A 24,300-nucleotide genomic window follows, 5' to 3' on the forward strand; every position below is an offset into this window, starting at 1 on the left:
ACTAGACAGTTGGTCAAAGGCTACAAAGTTAGTTAGGTAAGAGGAATAAGCTCAGAGATCTCTTGTACACAATGGTGAGTTTAGCCAACAATGTATTGCAATTTTCAAAACATTGTTTCATACCAGAAATATATACAATTACTTGAATGTAAGTTGGAGCAGAGCCTGAAGCCATCCTCTTTAGCAGAGTTCCAAATCAGGGTATGGAAGAGTACAGGAGCTTCCTGTAGAGGGAGCTTTAAAGAGTGCATGAAAAATTCTTACTGGAAAAGTCAGTCTTTGGGTTCTGAATGTAGCTCAGTAGTAGAGTGCTTGCCTAATGTGCAAGGGACTCTGGGTTTGATTCCCAGCACTTGGAAAAAAAAATAGGAAAATTGTTAATGTTTGACATCTGCTTACAAGTGGACATTTCACCTGATGAGAACAGCCCATCCCCTGTCAAAAAAGACCTTTATCCCCTTACCTGTGTTCTGCCTGCCTCTCCCTTCTGTATCCTACTCAGCCTCCAGGAGCACATGGTGAACAGGAAAAGAACAGGCGACAAAGCTGTGTCCCTGGAAAGTGCTTTGCAGAATGTGAAGCCTGATCGGGGGAAAGGAACCACTAACTGGGTGAGTGGTGCTTAGGTTGAACTGGGTGTAGACATGAGTTGTTCTAATACCCAGAAATCATCCCAACCATTCTGGGACCTGCCTATGTTATCATCATGGAGCAGAAATAGGTGGCTCATAGCACTTTTCCATTTAGGAGAAAGAAAGAATAGAGTTAGCTACTGTTTCTGCAGTATTGAATTTAGTACAAATCAAAACAAGGTTATGTTTACATTAGTGAACTAAATCCTCGCACAACTCTTTGGGCTCATGGCAATTATTCTCCTCTCCTAGATGAACGAGCTGCCTTTAGGAGCCTTTGAAATGGCCACTTTTGATGTGTTTCTTCACATGGCCAACCGAGATGTAGGAGCTGGATTGCAGATGAGAGAACTGAACCTCAGAGCTCAAAAGACTTGTTCAGGTCCCATAGTTAGTAAATGTGAGAGGAAGAATTTCAGTTCCAAACATTGTCCTTTCCTTCATGGTTGGCTTCTTTCTACAGGTTGTGAAGTTTGGCTTTAGACTCTGAAATTATTTGGTCCAATCATCTCCCCGAGTACTGATGCAAGGCCAGTAATCCATTTGGCAGGTGAGGGAAGTGAGACTTGAAGAGATTAGGTGACGCTTTCAAATGTGTACGACTCACTGTCCTCTCAGAGGATCAAATTGAAACCTTTCCAGAAAATTCAGCACCAGACTGTACTGAGGGAGCCTTCATGAAGTTTTTAATTGCATCTGACACTGCTGAAGTGGTGAACGTTGAAGTCAAATATGTTCTCATATTTCAAGTTTTCAGTGCGCTTGAGTCCATATTCCCCCTATTTTGTGGTTCTGTGATGTCAGCGAGTATAACAGCAAAACATTTTCTTATTTGTCCTTCCCTGATGGTCAGGCATGAGATCTTACTCATTCATTCATTTGTTTATTTATTCATTTCATTTTGTTACAAAATATATTGCAAATATTTCTTAAAAGCTACAAAAGATTCTGTGTGTCCCATTCTGGTCATCGCGGCCACTCTTTCTGTTTATGCTTCTCTCTCTGCTGCTGACCCATCAAAGGTATTGTCCCTCAAGGGGATGACAGATGTATTTGATAGTTCTTGGAGAGCCGTTTTGTCTCCATAAGGAGCAATTCATATTTTATGTTAGAGGTTTAGAACTACCTTGGGTAGGAAGGGCCTCTGTCGGGATTGGGAAGGGCTTGCTGTTGGAGGGATAAATGCACAATGAGACTTCATGAGCAGACAATTCTCCTCCACTTCTCTTTTCCTTTTCTAAAAAATACAAAGCCTCCTACATAAATTAGGAATATAATCAGAATGGCATGCTCCACTCAACTGGGACAGGTTTAATTGGGAAATCCGCTTAATCAGGACATCTCCCAGGGAACTGATTTAAGCCCGATGATACATAATGGCGATGATTGCTGCTTTAAAGGGGGTGGTAATTCTCCATAATTGAGCACTTTCAGGTAATTTGATGCTGCTTGAGACTAGGTGTGTATACGTGTGTATGTGCTCGTGCCTCTAGGATTTGGTTTGTTTTCTTCTACAGTATGGTGTGCAAGACAGTTAGCACAACAGCCTGGATCAACTCAGTGCTGCTCCTGGCACCCATCTGCTTTCACAAGACAAAGGGGCTTAGGCTCCTTGGCAAAAAATTGCCATCTTCCTTTCAGTAGCTTGGGTACTTCAACTTATTTCAAGGTGCAACTGGGGCTCCTTGGTATTTCCTTTGTAACAGGTTTCAAGGGACTTCCTGCAGGCAGCAGAAGAGATCTCTCATCCTCGTTTTGATTCTTGCTTCTCCTTGTGTCCTGAGTCGTCTTCCTGCAGAGACTTTTACAAAATTCTGTAGGTTGACCTGTGGGACTGAGCAGGGTATGAGAAGGACCAATTGTAGGACAATGGTAAATGTACCAAATTCTGATTTTGAAGGATACATTTGAATAAGAGGTGGAGAATCAAAGTGAGGAAGCAGGATGGTTGTTTTTAACAATGATCATATTTTGCTTTAGTCTATTTCATTGTTTTAGGAGTTGAGCATGCAATCGATCTTAGTCCTGTCTCATGTCGTACTACACTAGAGGTCTATATATGCTTTTCTCTTGATTCATTGATTTACTCCTCCAGTCAGTCACATATTTATTAATGCCTTTTTATTCCATACTGACTCTCCTTCTCCTCTTCTTTCTCCTTCTGCAAGTCAACATTATCACATGTTTATTGCATAATCTCTTATTGTGTGTCTTCATGAAAATTGTAAATTGTTTCTGTCCAAGCAATTTGAAAAACAAGGTTGTTTATAGTTTATTTTTCTTTCATATAAAAGATGTTCAAATGAGGCCCAATGACACCATAATGTCATTAAGGGCTCACCATCAGGACGTGCCTGCTGTCTATCAGCTCCTGTCCTGCATTTCTAGCCTCAAAGTCCAAGAGGTCAAAATCCAAGTTTCACATTTAAATTCTAAGCAACATGAAGGGGAAATGAGAGAACAAGGTAATATAAATAAACTAACACAAATAGTAGTTTTCTCACTAAGCACTAGTTACTTAAGACCCATATATGTTGCCAGATACAGTCATGTATTACTTGACAGTGGAGATATATTCTGAAAAATGCATCACTGGGACATTTCATATCCATGCAAACATGAAATGTCCTTACAGAAACTGAAACAGCTACAGCATCACTAGGTGATATGATATTATGGGACCACCTTTGTATATGCAGTCTGTCATTGACTAAAATATGATATGGTGCATGACTGCATATATTTAATTCATTACTTTTAATTGCTTCATAATACTCCATGGTGTATCTACTGCATTTTACCTATTATATTAGTTGAAATAACACTACACATGTAATTAGCAGATTGAAATTGCAATTTCATATTTCAGGCGTTAGCAAAATATCAGATGGTTTAATTAAGTTGAAACTAAATCCATAGTTCAGTCAAATAATCCTCTTCCAAGTGGTGATTCAGAGACCCGGGATCCTTCCATCTCGTGGCTCCACAGTCTTCAACATATGGAATCCAAGCCTGCTCTAGAATTATCTCTCTTTAAGACAGCTGGCAGAGGGAAGAAACAGGGAGGTTTGCACCAGAGAAGATTTTACCACCAATCCTGTGAACCGTCTCCTCTATTACAGCCAAGCATTCCTTTTTCTTGAATTTTAGCCATGGATTTTTAACCTAATCTCAAAGGAATGTTGAGAAATGTCCTCTTTATGTAGCCTGGAGGAAAAGGAAGACAGCTTGATGATAAGCTAGCAGTTTCTTTTTCTCTTTTAAAAAAATCGAGTTGATTTTTTAAAAAAATAAATGACAGCAGAGTGCATTCCACTTCTTATTACACATATAGAGCATAATTTTTCATATCTCTGGTTGTATATAAAATATGTTTACACCAATTCATGTCTTCATACATGTACTTTGGATAATGATGTCCATCACATTCCACCATCCTTGATAACCCCCTGCCCCCTCTCTTTCCCCTCCCACCTCTCTGCCCTATCTAGAGTTCCTCTGTTCCTCCTATGCTCCCTGTCCTCCACTATGAATCAGTCTCCTTATATCACAGAAAAACATTCAGCATTTACAACAATAAGTGTTGGTGAGGATGTGGAGGAAAAGACACACTCATACACTGCTGGTGGGACTGCAAATTGGTGCAGCCAATATAGAAAGCAGTATGGAGATTCCTTGTAAAATTGGGAATGGAACCACCATTTGACCCAGCTATCCCTCTCCTCAATCTATACCCAAAGGACTTAAAAACAGCATAGGACAGGGACACAGCCACATCAATGTTTATAGCAGCACATACTACAGGGACACAGTCACATCAGTGTTTATAACAGCACAATTCACAATAGCTAAACCATGAAACCAACCTAGATGCCCTTCAATAGATGAATGGATAAAAAAATGTGGCATATACACAATGGAATATTACTCAGCAATAAAAGAGAATAAAATCATGGCATTTGCAGGTAGGCTAGCAGTTTCTTCCGCAAGTAGGTCCTGCCTTAGGGACTGACAGCTAGGCTGCCTTTACTTGCCTCCACCAACAACAGTGGTTGACAAATAATGATGTCTTTAGTTTGCAAACCCAGACATAGATTTTCTTAGTCACAGACTGGCACAGACTCATTTTGGGCAATAGTGTTAGATTTTCACCAGGGACCAGAACCATCAGTCTTGTCTTACCACATCTCTGTCAATAATACATGTTTCAGCTTTATTTTTTTGATAGACTAATATGTATAAAGAAATATAACATTGTTTTAATTTACATTTTCCAATGTCTATTGATTTTGAAAATCTCTTTATATCCCTGGTAGCCTTTGAGTTTTCACTTCTATAAATTTCTTATTCACTTTTTTTTTTCTCAAAAAATGTTTTGTATGTGTGCATGTATATGAAACTAAGTATTGAACCTAGGGGTGCTCTACAAATGAGCACCATCTCCAGACTTCTTTATGTTTTATTTGAAACAAAATTTCACTAAGTTCTTGAGCCCAGCCTTGAACTTGTGATCCTCCTGACTTACTCTCCCAAGCAGCTAGCTAGGATGACAGGCATGTACCACCATTCCCAGTGTTTCTACTACAATGGTTTTTCTTATCCTTTCTTTGATTTAAATAATATTGCTGAAATTGAATATGCCTATTTATATTCTTTTTCAATGATTATTAAGAAGTCCTTCCTGCCCCTAGATCTGACCTTTTAACCAAGTCCACCCTTGAAGTATTGGATAGGGATTCACTTTCATTTTCTTCATACAATGAATCATTTTTTACAGCATCATCTATTTAGTTTTGTGGGTTTTGTTTTCAATTTTAATTGACAGATAAAATGACATGTATTTATTGTGTACAAATTAATGTTTTGAAATAATTATATGTAGTTATCTTACTTTGGTTTTTATGTTGCTGTAACAAAATATCAGAGGCTAGATAATTTATAAAGAGGTTTATTTAAATCATGGTTCTGGAAGCTTCTACATATGCTTGGCTTCTGGGTAGAGCCTCATGCAGTATTGGTTCATGGTGGAAAGCAGAAGGCAAGTGGATACGTGCAAAGACAGAGCATGTGTATAAGACATGAAACAAATGGCATTTAACAATCCCCTCTTGTTGTAATTAATCCCCTCTCTTGAGACCAAGCTTCATCATGAGTTTTGACAAAAGCAAACTACATTCAGACCATAACAAATGTGGAATGGCTAAATCTAGATAATTAACATATGCATTGCCTCACAAAGCTATCATTTTTGTGGTAAGAACACTTATGACCATATTGAGTATTGAGCAATCTGCCCTTTATCCATATATTAACTTCCCATATCTGTGCATCTGAGTGCTATTCTACCCTTTTGTGCAATTTTTCTTTTTTTATATCAATACCATCCTGATTTTTCTTACTGTGGTTCTGAAGTACGTCTGTGTCAGGTGTATTAGGTTTCTTCTTTCCTCCTCTTTTTGAAGTCTGTCTTAGCTATATGTGGTCTTTTATTCTTCTACATAGACATTGTAGTAGGTTGATCCAGTTCTTCAAAGAAATCCCACTATAATTTTGATTGGGTTGCTGTTAGATTTGTAGAGTAATGTGAAGACTATGATATCTTTATACTAGTTATTGCTAGTGCAGAGCAATGCTGCTGATTTCTATAGTTGGCAGCACATGGGGCCGCCATGATAAACCCTCATTAATTTTAATGGTCTGTTGAGGTTGTTGGTTTTGTAGGTACATGTTCACAGTATCCACATATAATAGCATTTTCTCTCTGTAATCCTTAAGCATACTCTCTTTTTTGTTTTCTAATAATTTCTGCTCTCTTTGAATAGTTGGTCTATTAATGAATATTCTTCTTTTTCTTTCAGGATATACACCTAAAGTACCTCATTATGCATAATGTTTGGTTCCTTTAGACTTCAGTGTTCAATCTTAATTAGGCTAGAAGCATTTCCTTCTATTTTTCCCATATAAGAGGCTTTTAAAAATATCCTATACAAGTGGAATTTTATTCAGTACTTTAACTTTTCTTGAGATAGCAACACCCCCACAGGTGCATGTACATTTGTGAACATGGCTATACACTGGTCTAGTTTACATCTGAAGACTCCTCCCATTCCCGAGATATATTATGACCCTCACAGATATATACAAGCTTTGTGTTTTATCTTACTTTCTCCATTCAAAGTTATACTTTTCTTTTTAAACTATTGTCCTTTGAAACCCCGTGACTCTATTTTTAAAAATTACTTTTCCATTCTCTTTCACTCTCTCTTTTGTTGTGATAACTGGGAATTGAAACCAGGAATGCTCTCTCTCTCAACTATATTCCAAAACAGATCTTTTTTTTTTTTTTTCTTGAGATAGGGTATTGCTGAGTTGCCAAGACTGTCCTCAAACTTGCCATCCTCCAGACTTGGCCTCTAAAAATGCTGGAATTCTAGGCATGCGCCACGGTGTCTGGCTTCCATTCTTGAATATTGGAAATTTTGGAAGACTAAATGAAGGAGAAAGAGGAAAATTAAGTTGCACTAGTGTTATAGACAATTCTTACTCACATTTTAACTCAAGTAGTAAGAGCCATGAGATGCGTTTTCAGAGGAACTACACTCAGATCACAGGTGGACTGAAGAGAGGAAACCATTGGGGTCCAGTATTGGTTGCACCAATGGACTCTCTACCATCAGCACTGCTGGGGAGGGACTGCCTGCTGAAGCCCTGCAAATGCCATGGCTGTTACTTTGGTGTCTGTGGCATAATGTAAGCAGTGAGCAGCCCTGCCAGTTATGGTGCCCAGTGTCCAGCAGGGATTTGATCTCAGCTTCAAGTCACATGTCTCTCAACATTTCAGTAGGGAGTAAAAGAGACATGGAGTAGCTGGTGAGGCTGGAGGAGTTCCTGCGCTGGAAGGACCACTGAAGCCAGGCCCAGAGTTTTTGAAATGTCTACTAAAGAGGCAGAGGGTTATGAAGTCCTTTCTTCTATTTGTCTGAGTGGTTTAAGAGGCTCTATTAAAACAGTTGGGCATCTTTTACTCCTTGATATTTTCTGAAGAATGGGCAGTGACTCTCTGGGTCTGAATGTGGTCTAATATCTTTTCCTTTCAAACAATTTTGCAATGTGCTTAGTTTTATTTATTATTATTATTAAAGATTACTTATTGGTTACTTAATTTTACAGAGTAGTGGGTCTCACTGTGGCATATTTGTACACACATATAATGTAATTTGGTCAATGTTACTCCCTCTCCATTTCCCTTCCCTGCCTCCCTTCCTTAACTCTAGTAGTTATCTTTTTACTGTTACAACATCACTTCTTTTTTCTCTAGCTTCCACCTATGAGAGAAAATAGACAATATTCATCTTTCTGTGTCTTGCTTTTCACTTAACGTGATGCTCTCCAGTTCTATGCATTTTCCTAGAAATGATATTTTCACTGTTCTTTATGGTTGAATAAAATTCCATTGTGTATATATACCACAATTTCTTTACCTGATCCTTTGTTGATGAACATCGAGGCTAATTCTATAAGTTGGCCATTGTGAACTGTGCTTTGATAAACATGGGTATGCATGTGTCCCTATAGTACGCTAATTTTCTTTTGAATAAATACTGAGAAGTGATAGAGCTGGATCATATGCTAATTCAATTTTTAGTTAGTTTTTTTTGAAAACTCCATATTTATTTCCATAGTGGTTGTACAAATTTATATTTCTATCAGTTGTGTATAAGAGTTTTTTTTTTTCTCCCTACATTCTTACCAGCATTTATTGTTGTTTGTATGTTTGATGAGGGCCATTCTGACTGGAGTGAGATGGAATCTCTGTAGTTTTGATTTGATTTTGCACACAGGTATTTTTCTTGTTATTTCTCACAATCCCTGCAGATCTATTCTATGCACCTTCCTGCTCAGCTGTGCATGAAAGAAGGAGGCCGACTGCTCAGATGAACCACTCACTCAGGCTCTCTGGCCCCGAGGCTTCTATTTGGGTTTGTCCAATGTGAGGACTTGTTGCATAATATTCCACAGTGCCTCCACTTCCTCACTTATGATGACATCTGTAGAGGCTACAACCACAACTCCCACTGGGTGCTTTCTCTTCTATGGTTAAAGCCCTCACTAGCTTCTGGAATCATCACCAATTCCTACTGCTCCTTCTGGCTAGTGGGTGATAATCCAGTCCTGATTGGTTTTCCTTAGTCTTGCCCTCATTGGTTTTCCTCAGTAACCCCTCAATAAATCCTCTTTAATTCTCTGGATGTGCCATCTGTTTCATGCCAGACCCTAGCTGAGAAATTTGCTTAGAGGACTGTGGGGGATACTAGAACTTAGAATAAGTCCCATCTGCTTTTGGAGCCAGGTTACAGTTTCTTTGGCTTTGGCTTGTCCCAGAAAGGAGTGTTGCAATTTACAGATGGCAATGATGATAATGACCATGAAGGGTCCCTATGAGCATTTGGCTCTGGAGGTGCAAAGGTTGTTTGGCCACTGAATACTTAAACTGAACTTTGAACCACACTTGGGAATCTCATGGATACCCATTGTGTTCCTCTAGGGTTTTGTTCTGAAATTAGGTGCAGACTCCCTAGAAGGGTTTCTTGCTCTCCATCTTGACTTCAGACTTAAAAAATGGCAACAGTAATATAACAATAAAATGAGAAGACTCTGTTTCAGGCATGGCATGTACATTGTTAATAGTCTCACTGATGATATTAAGCAGAGATTCACTCCTAGTTCTATCTCACCGCAGCTCTTGAGCCATGAACATAGTTCTTTCTCTTTCAATTCTAGGTTTCCCTGTATTGATTTTACTTCACTCTTTTTTCTCGCTCCCAGAAGCAACTTATAACATCAGGGACGCCGCATGAGTTAAAGTAGTTTTCAGAAGATATATTGGATTTTACTTTCATAATATTCTAGCTTTGAATGATACTTATTACATATTGATCCACATAAATCCTAATATAGAAGAAAATATTACGTGAGATATTTTGTTTGCAACTCCACATATATTTTCTACTTTGTACTAGGAGAGTGACCTTTAGAGTAAGGATCTCTGGACTCCCTGACTAGTGGCCCAAATATGAGCTGTGGTTAGGTTGAGCCAATGCGAGGCATGAGCAGAGATGGGAAAAGGGTGAAAGCCACGGTGCTACTGATTCCATCTCACCTGGGCTGCATGATTGCAGGGAGTGCATTTCCCACTTAAGGCTGCGGCTCCCCTGGACCTCTCCTTTTCAGAGAGTCTGCAGATTCTGGTAGCTGTCCTTCCCCTGTTCCTTCAAGTTCAGGAATGAGAACAGCTCATGAGAACTGCCTTTCTTATTCCATTTAACCATGACAACAGGCTCCTGTCACCATCCTCCGGTGAGAAACTTTTATTTTTTTGCTTAAAGCAGAAACATGATTACATGCAAGAATAAAATCCAGATTGAAGAATCACCTGACTTCTGAAAGATTGAAGAGGTCAAGCCAAACTGAAAGCATTCTTTTGGGAGGAAAAAAGGCAAAAACCCTAGCTTAGGACCAGTGGCCTTTCTGTGGTGGCCCCGCAGGCTTCTGAGCATCTGCTGTCCAGTTTCTCGAAAAGACTCAGGCAACTGCCAAGTGAGCTCAGCTGATGATCTTGGATTTCTGTTAGACAGTCAGCTGTAAAGGTGACACTAAATCGTACCCAGAGGAAAACACAGTCTTAATACAATTTTGATGATAAATCAATTCTCCTTGTTTCTCACTGAAACTCTCCTATGTTCTAATGATACTGTCAGTAAAAGAAAGGATCTATTTATCTTTGACTCGGCAAAATTACCACCATTTTATGATTCATAGCTGCATAAATAATTTTTAACTACAAAAGCAATGTGATTTTGGGTTGAAGATTCTAGGGCAGAGTGGCAAAACCTGTTGTTTTAAGGCCACACAGAACCTGGAACAATTGCAAAGTTGAAAATGCTAATGTGACTTCTATTGATGCTTGATTAAAGGTGATAATGAGTCTTTTGAAAGATCTGAAGTGGAGAATAATGTTGTCGTAAAAAAAAACAACAAAAAAAGGTAGTTGGAAGAATATACTCATGATGAGCTCCTCTAGCTCTTCCTTCTGATTAAGCTGTTCATCCTGCACAGATAACAAAACTTCTTGGGCTACATTCCATATTAAAGAGTGGCAAATTCAAGTCCATTCCCCTGTAGTTTTTACCCTTCTCCTGATTAGGTGGGCATGGGATCATCTCAGCTAGTCTCATGCAGAAGTATCTGACAGGAGAGTGGAAGGCCAGTCAATCTTGCTTGAAGACCTCCTACTGTCTCAGATGGTTTTGGGAAGGGCCCTCATCATAGGATTCATGAAGGTGGTGGAGAGAACATCTTTCCCTTCTGCATTTAGGAGAGGTGACACTCTTCAACCTGTGGCCACCCTAAAGAACCTACCATGCTTTGTCTTTGGTAGACCTCTGCTTTCTTGAGTAGTGGCAGGAGAGGGCAACAAGTATACCTGTACCAATCAATGGAAAACCTGAAAAGTGTATATGGCCATGTGTTTTGTGGCATTTTGAAAGAAATTTGGGTCCCTGACACTTCCTCATTCTCAGTTTTCGACAGAGGTGCAAATACAGACGCAGAAGGAGCAATTGCATTTGATACAATTTTAAATGGCTTTGTATGCCAATTAGAGCAATGAAACTAGGTGTTGTTTGGTAGATCTCACAGATTATCTTTCTAGTTTAAAGAAGCACAATACGTAAATCACCTCAGACAAGTTGGAACCCTTGCAGTACTTTCAAAGGGCCAGTTTAATGTCCTTTGATAATTTATGTCATCATTGTGTTTCTCATCAGTTCCCTGCTCAGTGAGAGCTACCTCCTTTAGGTGACAGCAGATTCCCTTTTCAATGGAAGAATAAACCACCTATCTCTGTATCTCCAGCTATCACTCTTACAGATGTGAAGGTGGCTGCTTTGCAAAGGATCCCAGGAACCCACTTTTCTTCTTTCCTTTCCTGTCTCCTTCTCTCCATCTCTTCCTCCTTCCCTCCCTCCTTCCTTTTATTTTATTTAAGATTTATAATTCTTGAATCTTTGAGCAAATGCATTTTAGGAATCTAAGTTTTGTCCAGGAGAGTTTTGGAATGGAAGACATGAGTGAAGTTTTATACTTTAGGGGACGACTTAATGATCTGGGTTGGATTAATTTGAACATTCAACAGGTATAACATCCTGTAGTGTGGGAGTAATGGTGGAGAGGCAGATTTAGCATTTTCCAAAATGCTTACATAGGTTACCAATAAGAACCAAGAAAACTCCAAGAAACTGTTTAAGGGCAGACAAAGAGAGATGGGGAGAAATCAAGGAAAGCTCTGTATCAGCAGTGGCATTTGACTTTAAGTCTTTATGTCAGGTTCACATCTGCAGAGAGGGAAGTGGAGACAGAGAGAAGGAAAGAAATAGCTTCTCCATAAGTGAGAAAATCTGAGCATAAGCCAAATACACTTGTAGATGTTGGCTGGTTTGGGCTTGATGAGATTAACCTGGTGCATGGCCCCTAATGTGTTATTTTTAGGAAGAAGTCAGAAAGGAAATCATCCAGGAAATCTGTATGATGAGATCATTAAACATTTCAGCGAAAGATATCCTTGCAATTAATTTCGTTTGCAACATGCATGCTTATGAATCGCTATATTTGTTGGGAAGTTGTGGAAAGGTCAAAACTAATTATATATTTGTTATGATGAGCTTAAAATTCTTGCTGTCATTTGTTATTTTGGTTCCCTGGAGACAATGTAGACTAAATTCTATCCCTACACTGGAGTTTTGAGTGTCATTTTTAAAAGCTTTAATGAAAATGTTTCTTTCATTGCTGTAATTTGGTTTATTATGCTTAATGTCACAAAATTGCTTTGAAATCTTGGTATGGCTTTATTAAAAATGGTCTCATTTCAATTTTGCTGCTCTAGGTACAGAATTCATCATGAAGACAAGGAAAAGCAGCCTTACTCTACAGAGATGATTCTGGAAGTGGCTTAATAACAGAGCTATAAGTCCTAAAGATATTATGCACACATTTAAAATTTTCTCTGATGTTGGTTACTTGAAAATATTTATCTTGTATATATCCGTGTTTGCTTTTCCTGAATTGCTATGCTCTTCTGGTCTCTTACTGAAGAATTTACCACTATGTGTTTATCGTGGGCATGTGGAGATGCAGATTTGAGAAAACCTTGATGGAACTTATGATTATGGTCTCTAAAAGCCAAGTGTCTCCATTAGAATGGACTAGGCCAAATTCTGAAAACTTCACCTTTGAAATTTCACCTATTCAATTCCAATATTCCCCAAGGCAAGGACTCTCATCTTCTTCCAAATCGGTGGCAGGTGTCTGTGTGGCATCTGCTCCAGAGATGGTTCATTCATCATCCTGCCTTTTTGTTTATTATCCACTGTATGCAAATAGATGAGCAACTTACAGAGAGTGATGAAAATTTAAAAAAAAAAAAGTGTTCAGATTCCTCCAGCTAGGCATTTATAACCAGCTCCCAGTGAGTTCATGATAGCATGTTGTCTTGTGAGATTGCTGGGGGCAGGATGAGGCTCAAGACACAGGAATGGTCACAGAATGCTGTTCACGTCTCAAGTAGGAACTGGTGGACTTGCCTTAGGAAGGAGAAGTGTTCAGAGTAATTTGAGATCAGTAATACAAGTAGTCTGAAGATAGAGAGTCCTTGTATTAAATACTGAGGGTTAGAAATGACCTTTTACTGTTTAAGTGCCTTGGCAATGCATTGGTATGCTTAAATATTGCTTCCAGGCAACATTCATAGCTATCAGTCCATATATTTTATTAAGAGGTAGTGAGAGAGCACTACTTATAGTTCTTTAAAAATCGAATCTAAGTTCGCATTAAAACAAAAGGATCAGATTTTTGTAGTGCCTTGTTGAAAGCCCAGGCTATACACTCTGACAGACTGAAGTTAGAATCTTAGTTTGGTAACCAATGGTCTGGCCTTGAAAGCTACTTCCCCTCTTTTCCTGTGGTTTCCTTTTCTGGAATGCAGATGATAATGTGAAGTGCTGACCTTGTGGGTTAAAACTAAGTGGGCACTTGAGATCCTGCACGCCTGGAGCTGAGCCGAGGTTCAGTGGATGGTGCTTGGTATCCAAGGGTTAGGAGGGAGCAGGATGGGGTTCTGATGATCTGGGTGGGGTTTTTGCACCATTTGTCACTTCATAGTTAAATGGCCCTGGGTGAGCTATCTAGCCCCTCTGAACTGCAGTCTTTACATGTAAGTAGCAATACTTACCTTAGGTTTGCTGTATTCTGTGAATAAATGTGAATGACACAAAAGCACCTGGATTTAGCACATACTTGTTATGTGATAGCTGACATGACAATTGTTAACATTATCTGATGAAGTGACCTTTTTAAGATACTGGGAACATAGCCGAGATGTGTCTAAGGCAATGAGATATACACATATATATGTGTGTGTATATATTTATATTTACACCATATGTATTTTTTTGTCATATGTTCAAATGAAATGTCAAAGTCCAGCTCTTCCTGGGTCATTCCAGATACTTTCATGGAGTGTGTGTGTGTGTGTGTGTGTGTGTTGTGGAATCCTTTGCCTTCCACTGGAATTCAGGTAGGCTTCCTATTTTACTTATCATCAGTAGAGGTTTCAACTTCCTTAGTAGAACTCTATGGTTGCCAAGAAGATGAAGTGGAAGGTTCCATGAGAAAAATATCCTGATTTATTGTCTGTATCAGAACACTGGTGAGGACAAGGGGACACTTAATCATGATTTCCGGTTGACTTCAGAACTGTTCTTGGCCAACTCGACTCCCCCGGTCACTCTGCCAATGCAGAAAGAAAGGATGGGAAATGAGCAGGGAAAGGAAGGAGGGAGGATTGGGTGGAAAACCAACTGGCAAACCAGGCGATACCCGCTCACAGGTCCCTTTTGGAGTCTCAGTTGACGGAGCAGCCTGTCTAAAAATGAAGAACACCCTCTAATTGGACATTCTGTAGGAAAATCTTCAAAGCAAGTCCCTCTGATGCCCCTGTGGCATGATGGTGAGGGCACTCACCTGCAAAGCCAGTGGGAGGGTCTGTGGATTTATAGATGTTTACCTGTCAGGATGGTTTAGTGTTGGTCATTTCATGCCCAAGGCTTATGGGACTTTGAGTTACTGCTTGTAAATATAGGATGTATGTCTCCACTCTGCTGATTTACTGTTCCTATTTTGTCCCGCTTCTTTCCTCCACACTACCATTTTATATATATATCTGAAAAGAGTTTCCCTTCATATGCGGGACTAGGCCTGGGACATGAGTGTGCCTCTTTGAAGTCCCAGGCTCTCCGTTTGTTACCTCTTCTCTGTCCCAACAAGTCCCTTTTCCAAGTGCTCTGTTACCTTGTTGATGGAAAGGCTTGTTCTCTCTAGCCTGGGACAGTTTTGATATTCCTTACCTTTGGATGTCTTTGACCACTTAATTTCTGTTCCCCTCTCACTGCTGTAGGCTGGAGGAATCAGTTAATAGGTGATTTGCTTAAGTAGATTATAACCTGAACTTATTTTTGTCAATGCTCCATTTCGGTATCCCATCTTTGACCCCTGTGATATTGGGGAGAATCTGATGGACCCTATGTTTTGGCACTAGTAGATTTCCCATTTATTTAAAAATCACGCTGTATGGACAGCGGCCGGGCATACCTTCCCTGAACATTATTTTGACTTTGAAACAGAAGCATAGGTATCTCGACCAAGAATTCATTTAGTCTTTCGGGCGAGACAAAGAGTTCAATTAAAGCTATAGTTGCTGAGGTACAGAAAAAAGAAAAAATGATGGTCAGATCCACTTTGCCTCCCTCTAACTTCTTTAACTGCTTCCTCCTTCTTTCTGTCCCCCTTCAGCTTTTTTTTTTTCAGGCTAAGAGTGAAAAATTCTGAGCCCTAGATATATCTCCAACCTCATGGGGTCAAGGTAAGTTGTGAATCATCTCTCTTTCCTCCTCTTCTACAATAAACACAAGGCCAAGATCTGAGACTTAAAAGGAAAATAAATCTTAACTGTGACTATCACCTTTCAATCAACACTGACCTCCTTTTCTCATCCCGCATATCTCACCTGAGCAATCTTTTTCTTTTAGCCTCAAGAACTTGCTGAAGAAAGAAACGCTGAATCTAGTTTCCAATTAACTTTGCCATTGATTTCTACATAACTCTGTGTGAGTCACTGTTCTTCAGTGAATGGGATGAAAATCTCAGAGATCAATGCTTGTTCCCAGAGATTCCATTGGCTCAGTTTCCATATTTTCTCTCACTTCTTCTTCTCTCCTCTGAACTCATGAGCTTACCCTGATTGTCACCCCCCAAATAGACAGACACATAGGTACATGCATATGCACCAAATGAAAATATCAGGGAGAAAGGGGACTGTGCACTAAATTTAATAGCTGACATAAAAAGGTCCTCTTCTGCAATTTTGCCTCCTTCAATATATTTTCTAATGAAGTTGCTCATAGCAAGCATTATATGCCAGGAAGGAAAACTCAGTTATGGAGCACAGAGGAAGAAGGTTATTGGGTTTTAAAATGCTATAAACCAGATTGACACACAATATATTTTAGATATTAGAAGTTGATATACTTATTTTCTCACAAATAACTCTAATAATATGTGAAAAGTTAGGGTAATTTTTTTCAAAAATAAGAGGGAAAATTTAAAAATCAGAAGAAAACATGACAAAGTACAAAACAGAATGCCTTAGGTATAGTTTTTAGTGAAGCGAATAAACTTTGCATTTCCCACTCTCCCATGATATATTATCATTCTAGACCACATTTAGTTAATTGGATTCATGGTTTTTATCCATGAATTTTTACTGCTAGCATCCTAAGGTGTTCTTTAGGAGCCATTTTCTTCTACTTGTTGTTAGTATAAATTCTTATTGATTTAAAAGCTAAGTGTTGATTATCATTGAGTGAAATATCTGTCTCGTATCTTTTATTCCCAATTTTTGTTGTTTTTTTCATTCCTGCAAATATTTTCATACTTAAATTTTAAATATAGTGCACAGTCCCCTTTGTCCCTGATATTTGCATTTGGTGCATATTCCAAGATTAAAAATTCTTGTAATCAGTAAAGTATCTTAAAGAAACCCTTGGGAGTTGATTTTATGAAATATTCAATCAATTCCTATCCTTTCCCATTGTTTCCTGGTACAAAGTCACCCCCAGTTGCTTCACTAAGCCCTCGCTCGTCCCCTGCATCTTGCAGTTTTCCTTGGTCTTATTCTTCCTTCCTTCATGGCCACTTTCTGGATCCCTGACTGCCTGCATTGTGCTTCAAAATCACCTCCATCATCCTGTGGTCTCTTTGCCACTGCTCTGGCTTAAGGGGTGTCTGAAGGAGATTTCTGATGGATCTTCATCTTCCTTCCAGTCTTCTTTCCTTCTTTCTTTTCCCCCTATCCTCAGCCAGAGTAATTGCTACCTGTCTAGCCCATTGTACCTCCGTGTATTTTAGCTGCACCAAACTCCTTTCCCCTTTAACATTGTGGCCCTATTCTCTCTTATTTCAATGCCTTAAAGCTGCTATTTGCTTAGATTGTGACACTTGCCTTCCCTATCTTATGTTCCTACTTTACCCATTTATGCCCAATCATCCCACAGACCTTAACCTTGCTGTTCCCTTCTGCAGGAATCCTTTCTAGTTAACATCCCATGAGCATTCTTCCACATGTTCTTGCAACTTCTGTCTTCCAACAAGGAATTTCCAATGTTGTTTTGAGTAATAAGCCTTTTCTTCTCTGTTTTACAAATAAACTTTGTGAGGCCAGGGACCATGTCAGTCTTTGCTCACCATCGTGTGCCCAGAACACAGACTAGTCCCCTGGAATGTGGCAGATGCTTTTACTTTTGGAATGTATTTTTATTTTTAAATATCCTTTTACAGTGTAATCACTAATGTTCTGAATGCCATTGAAACCATATTAATGCAGATTTTAGAACACAAGGATAATGGTTTCTCTTTACTATATGTAATAACTATGGACTTTGTAGAAACCAAAAGTGATTATTTTTAAACTCAGCTGAGAATGATTGTGCATCTTAACAGGGAACAAATCCTTCAAAATTGTGAACTCAATAACCAACCACACAATCAAACACTGTGAATGGAGCAAGTAATTGAGAAGGAACCATAGCTCAAACTTGTTCTGAAAAAAAAAGAAAGAAAACTTGTTTTATTATTGTTTAGAAAGCACACACAGCAATTTATTGGAGCAAAAGAGAAAATGCAAAATAAGTGCGCATACAAATTCATTTCAAAAGAACTGGTGTTACTTCCAGAGTACCTATGGGAGTTTTTAAAATTATGCATTTCTTATATCTATATCCATAATCAGTTATGGATGATGCCTATCTCATTTTATCCATTGTCAGAGTTATGGATATAGATATAGGGAAACACATCTCACACTCAGCAGAAATCCTCGAAAATCTGCAGCAAGCATATCCTTTTCCTCCCAGGAAAGTCCTTAAAGTATTTTCTTGGATCACGCCACAGTCTCTTTTCTCTGAGTTCGTCTCTGATGACAAGTAAGGATACTTGTGAAAGAGGATTTCCCCTTAGTTCTTGACTTTTTCTTTAGTTTTTTCTGATTCTTGAGTGAGATTCCCAGTTCTTCCATGATGGCATTGAAAGAGAGACACTAGAGAACATGAAATAAAATAAAGCATCAGTTGAATGGCGCTCTCTTCCATGCTGTGTCCACCTGTCTCTTGCCTACGGTTTCATGAACACAAGATACTGGTCTTAAGGCAACCCAGTCACAACTGGCCCATCCCATCACCTCCTCCTCCACCCACCGGCCACCCACTTTTTCTATTTAAGGAAACTGAGGCAGCAAGTGAGCTGGGCAAACTTTACAGCTCCTTTCACAAATGCAGCAGAACTACCCAGTTAGAGAAAACTCAAGGCTCTCAACTTACCTTTGCTGAGACACCAAAATAGAGTTAAATTAAGGCATTTCCCCCATTGAGATGATCCAAACATGATAGGTTTATCAAGGCATACGGACACTTCAGTAATGCTATAGAAAATGAACAAACCTTCTCTACACCAAGGCTTTGTTTTTTTCTCCCATGAAACCTTACTTTGTTCCTAAAATAAAATCTAAGTCTTGATGACTTTCCTTTCTGATAAAAAAAAGAAAAAAAAACAATTTTAAATTGTATATTTTCTCCAAAAAATATAAAAAAAAACCAGAGATTCTGGCAGTAGCAACGATGTAGCTGTGGTTGAAATGGAAAATAATGTGGTTTGAACTGCACAGCAAAAATGATGATATAATACAAAAGAAAATGGGATTATGATTATAAAATGTTGTACATATGCAGATGATATATATCTACATCAAGATATGTATCTCCATTGCAATTACATTATATATATGCACATGCACAGTATATAAATGGCCCAATAAAGCATAATTTGCTGTCATTTCTTCTAGCCAAGATAAGATTTTTGACTGATAAATTCCTGCTTATAGAGATTTCTATAAAGCAGTTTTCTTTTTGATGAGGTTGTTCTTAAAACATTCACTAGCAAGATAAGCCTGCACAGAAGGACAACGACGGCATGGTTCCACTTATACGATGTTTTTAAAATAGTTGAGCTCAAGGAAACAGAAAGTAGAATCATGGTGGTCAGGGGTTGGAGGAGAGGGAAATGGGGCCAGTCACTATTCAATGGGCATATGTTTCAGCTACACAAAATGAGCAAGTTTCCAGATATCTGCTGAACAACTTGTGCCTATAGATAACAACACTCTGTTGTACACTCAATGTTTGCTAAGAGGGTAGAGCTCAAGTTATAAAAAGAGAATCTAAAAATCAAAGCTTTTGACAGAGAAGATGGTGGAAGGGCAAACATCACTCCTTTGCCACTAACTTGCAACATGAAATTGGGTGACAGTCAGATGACAACATGCCAGTGGATAATTGCTCTAGCCTGCAAGTGCCTTATTGGAAGAAACTGGTGTCCCATTTGCAAAGTCCTGAATATCTAATGTGGTCCTTGATTCAACATGCAACATGAGTTTTTGAACATTTATACTCAATTTTGTCTTAAAAAGAACTTTCTGGAGCTAAGTAGTAGTTTTTAAATTTTTCGACTCTATTTAAAAATGAGATTATAAATATAGGTTTTAGGCATATACTTCTTAAAAACTAGCTGTTTGTATAAGTCTTTTTTGTCTCTTTTAAGCATGTGTGTATAGGATTTGAACTTCATTTTCATTTTCCTATGAGAAATAAAAATTCAGGTTGTGCATGCTAATTTTCTTTCAAATGGTAAATTATGACTTTAGGAAATTGAGAGATGTGTCACCTCACACAAAGAAAAAATTAGCAGAATGTTTTCTATTAATTATACTTTAGGAATGGTATAGCAGACATATAAAAATGAAATATATTGACTTTCTAACATTATGCCATGTAAAATTTTGTGTTTAAGATCAAATGTGTATTTTAAAGTGTCCTTGTGATAGTGTTATATTAGGGTTTTGCAAACTTTGCTAAGAAATTTATTTTAATGAAAGGATTTTTTTTCGGGGTGAGGTGTAGGACATTTCTGTTTTTAGAAAGATCATCACAATGAAAGAAAGGATGAAGAAAAGAAAAATTACCAGGGAATTTATAAACATTATTATATTTATACCACACAATGACCTTATAAAGGAGTTATAAGGGGACATGTTTATATTTTATATATATATATATATATAATATATATATTTTTATAAGTTAGAGATATTTAGCATCTTACCAAAGATAAAAAGTCTGCATTTGAACTCAGTACATTTGGACTGCCCCAAACCAATGACTTTCACTGGTAATCATCTTCAGATTGATTCTTAAGTCTTCTTATTCTTATTATTAAACCACCCTAGATAATTTTTGTAAATTCTTTTCCCATAAAACATATATTAAGAAATTGCAATCTTTCTGTTTTATTTCATCTCTCAGGTGTTTGAATTTAGACATTTCACTTTATTTGACATCAAAACAACCAAAATGAACCTCTATATGTGGCTTGCTTTTCAGGCACGATGAAGAAAGGATTGATTGAGAACTCTCTTCCCTATTTTAGGAGAGAGATGATCATAGACCTTATTCTAACCATATGTTTCAGTTAAGTTAAAAAGAAAATCTTCCCCCATATTTGAGATTGTCTTAAAACATAATAAACATCTTTATTCTTTTGATTAGAGTATTTCTTTCTTCTGGTGTGAGAATGGATAGAATTATAGTTTTATAGGTAGTCTGGTTTCTCCGACTTTGGTCAAAAACAATGATTTCTCTTTGATTCTTACTTTGTCTCAAACTGTCAAAAAGAAAATGGCAAGATGTTGGGGCTGACCTTTCTGCTTCCAAGCTTTTGCTGTAGTCACAAGGAAAGATGACCTTTAAGGTCCCTGCCAGCCTGAGCTCAAATAAACCACTCATTCTGGTATCTAAGGAAATGAAATGGTGAAGGTCATCTCTCAGCCCAGAGTGGCATCTCTCAAGGTGACATGGAAGGGGCTCATGTTCATTAATTACTCTGCCTTTTATAATCTCAGAATTAGAGATATGTATAGCATATAAAGATTGAGTTTCTGCATCAGAATCAAAATTACTGTAGCTTTCTAGAGCTTCTATTTTGGGGCTTGGGTTTTTATAAACTTCCTCATACTCACAGAGTCATAGAAACATTATTTTTAAACATGATGGCTTAAATTTCTAGAATCTAATTTTATCAGAAATCATCAAACATAAGGACATTCAGCTAGCTGCCTTACTCTAGAACTAGCGTGATTGGATGTAGAATATCCTAGTAGTATCCTTTGAGGCTTTGTAGCCTGGAAATGTCCCCAGTTTCCTGGTCCTCGATCCTTCTATTTGTCTCTTGCGGATGGTACACACATTTTTAATGGATCTATATGTGGACATTAATAAAAGCTTGTAATTAGTCCTTGGCATCAGAATGCCGGAGTTTAAGGTTTAGCTATACTCATACTAGCTGGGTTTTACTAGATAAGGTGTTTATTTTCTCTTTGACTCAGTTTCCTTATCTATAAAACGGGACAATAGTAGGATCCTTTTCATAGAGCTATTATGAAAATTCAACACACTGATATATGTGAAATGTTGTCCAATATCTGGCACATCAGAAGTTTTTAAAATAAAATTTTTGCTTTAAAATAAAAATTTTGTTACCACATTGAAAATATTTTAACTCTAGGGCACTCACAGATTGTTTTTTTGTTGGTGGGGAAACAATAAATAGGTTGATGCTTCTTTAATTGGAGCCATTTTATGCCTTTCTATTTCAACTGTTCCTTTGGGTTGTTTGTATCAGGGTTTTAGTTAAAACAGATCCTATACACACTTAGAATATAACTTTTCAATGTTTATTCTTACCTTCCCCTCCAATTTTTTTCATAGCGTGTTTCAGTAATGTAGGAAATGTCATTATGACATGAGACGGGGGTGAAAACCAACTACAGTCCCTTGCCATTTAAAACACTCACATGCATATGTGTGAACACATTCATAGAAAATGTCTAGGATGAGAAATCTGAAAGGAGAATCCATTTGCAAATTAATTTATAGTAATATAATATGACACTGCCATTTTTGTTGCTCCTGACAGTATTCAAAGATAAATTATGTGTGTGTGGGGGGTGGGTGTTGTGAGAAAGAGAAAGGGGGAGAGGTGAAGAAACTTCTCTCTTAGAAGAAAGGAAACCAAGAAACAGAAATTAGTCTAGCTGAGACTGCCACAGAAACTTCCTCTAGAACAGCAACTTTCCTGGTATTGAAAGAAGAAAGATTTGCTTGTGTGTTTTGGTTTTGCCGAATATCACTCCTTTTCTCTGCTTCTTGGGTGCCTGGGTTGTCCCTCATGAGTCCCTTTCCTTCTCTTCTCCTGTCTTTTGATTTCCTTACCTTCCCTGTTTCATAACTGCTGACTTCATCAAAGCTCCTTTGGATTAACCCACAGTATTTGGTTTCTTGGTGCTAGTGTGAGCCTGAAAATAAACTATACAATTTCCTTCTTTTTTCAAATGTTTCCTGGAAGGGGTAGGAGGTACCAACAAAGCTGTTTTTATTATTTTACTCCTAAAATACACTGCCTCAGAAGGAAACGGTCCAGGTTAAGGAAACTTTTTTTTTTTTTAAGTGATAGGAATTCTTCTGTATTAGAATTAATTCGCGTTTTGCTGCATTCAAGGAATTAGACCATTTGAGTTTGGCTTTATACTGGTTGAACTGGCATTAGATTGTGTATGTCAGGCTGATTTTTTATTGTAAATTTAGTATCTGTACATTTATTGGTACATATTCATGAACACTTAGAAGAATTAACATTTTGTTCCAGAAATTTTTTTTGAGTTCTGTCTTAGCCAATATTGTATAGTTTTTCACTTAAATTATTAGGCTCCTTATATTCAAAGACATGTGAAATACTCTGTGACTTATTTAAAAAGTTTTACATTATACATGGAAGAAAAGGATGTTGGTGTTATTGTCATTTTATAGATATAAAATCTGTCATTGTATGTGTAGACTTGCTACAGCTTAAAAGCAAACTGAGACTTAAAGTCATTTTGTAAAGACAATTTTCAGTAAAATATGGAATATCAAGGTGATGGATTTCTGAGAAATAATGGAACTATTATTATTATTATTACTTTGGCTTGGTCAAACTACTGTCAAAGTTCTGTGGAGGCAATGTCGATAATTTTTTTTTTTAATAAGAAGGACTGTGCGTTTACATTCTTAACATATATATTATCCTCAGGCAGAAAACATTTTAAGGAACAGGGTCAGAAGAATCCTAGTTATGTGTTTGTTGCCTTGAGGCTTTGGAAAGTTGGTTACCTATCTATCTGTACAATTTCAATTCTTTGCAGGATGCTTGATGATCTGAAAGCAGAGTCCACTCTTCTGTCACCATTAATAATTATGTGAATGGGGTAGAGGAAGATTTCTTGGAATTATTGTATATGCACTATCTGTGAGTGATGTTTTTACATTCCAGAACTGAGGGTTTGGGCTGCTTTTGTTCTGGTTTTGTCCATTTTCTGAGTTCATTTGAATGCACAGACCATCTTTCATGTAACCATCCTTGGAATTTTTGAAAAGCAGATCAGAAAGGTTGAATGTTGATCACTGTATTAGTTTCTAGAATAGTGGTTGTTGATCTTTGCCAGAAAATGAGGAAAACTATTCTCATCTCCTGTTCTACACGGAGAATTTTAGCTTGGAACAAATCTAGATACTGTAATGTAACTGCATAATGTGATCACCAAAGCTTATGCTGACTTGTGGCCCCGAGTCCCTCTTTGTCCAGCCAAGTTCCCTGCACTGTTGATGCTTTAAATTGGCTTCTGAAAGCCCTAGTCTTCCCATTCTTTGTATCCCGTAGCTCAGTTTTTCTCCTTAGCCCCTTTAACATCATATTTCACCACCTATATGTCTTTTCTTCTCCCCTATTTTATCTTTGTTCACAGCCATGGAAACTAATGGCAATACCCTTACCTCCTCAGATCCTTCAATAAAGCCTCTCTCTCTGCAGGAATGCATTGCCTAAAATTTCTGTTCTTCTATCTGAGCTCTCAAACCAC

At 37.9% G+C, this 24,300-nt stretch overlaps 1 protein-coding gene and 1 long non-coding RNA gene across 6 annotated transcripts in view; one reads left to right on the plus strand and one right to left on the minus strand.

Annotated features, from left to right (window-relative positions):
• Positions 1–440: 440 nt before the first annotated feature.
• Positions 441–24,300, plus strand: part of LOC144376468 (uncharacterized) — a 145,851-nt gene continuing 121,991 nt past the window's right edge. Inside the window, exon 1 of the long non-coding RNA XR_013436989.1 lies at positions 441–611. This is a non-coding gene — a long non-coding RNA (uncharacterized LOC144376468). The remainder of the gene's footprint in view (positions 612–24,300) is intronic.
• The window catches only part of Grik1 (glutamate ionotropic receptor kainate type subunit 1), a 378,046-nt gene continuing 371,268 nt past the window's right edge, over positions 17,523–24,300 (minus strand). For 3 of the 5 annotated variants that reach the window (XM_040286974.2, XM_078044517.1, XM_005323555.4), the window contains one exon: positions 17,523–18,336. In XM_040286974.2, the coding sequence (XP_040142908.1) occupies positions 18,181–18,336 (156 nt within the window). In that variant the 3' untranslated portion in view covers positions 17,523–18,180. Of the gene's footprint in view, positions 18,337–18,736; positions 18,824–24,300 lie in introns of all 5 variants that reach the window. The other 2 variants (XM_040286973.2, XM_040286972.2) reach the window with 1 other exon arrangement.

This window comes from Ictidomys tridecemlineatus, chromosome 3, assembly GCF_052094955.1.
Source record: "Ictidomys tridecemlineatus isolate mIctTri1 chromosome 3, mIctTri1.hap1, whole genome shotgun sequence".
Classification (NCBI taxonomy): domain Eukaryota; kingdom Metazoa; phylum Chordata; class Mammalia; order Rodentia; family Sciuridae; genus Ictidomys; species Ictidomys tridecemlineatus.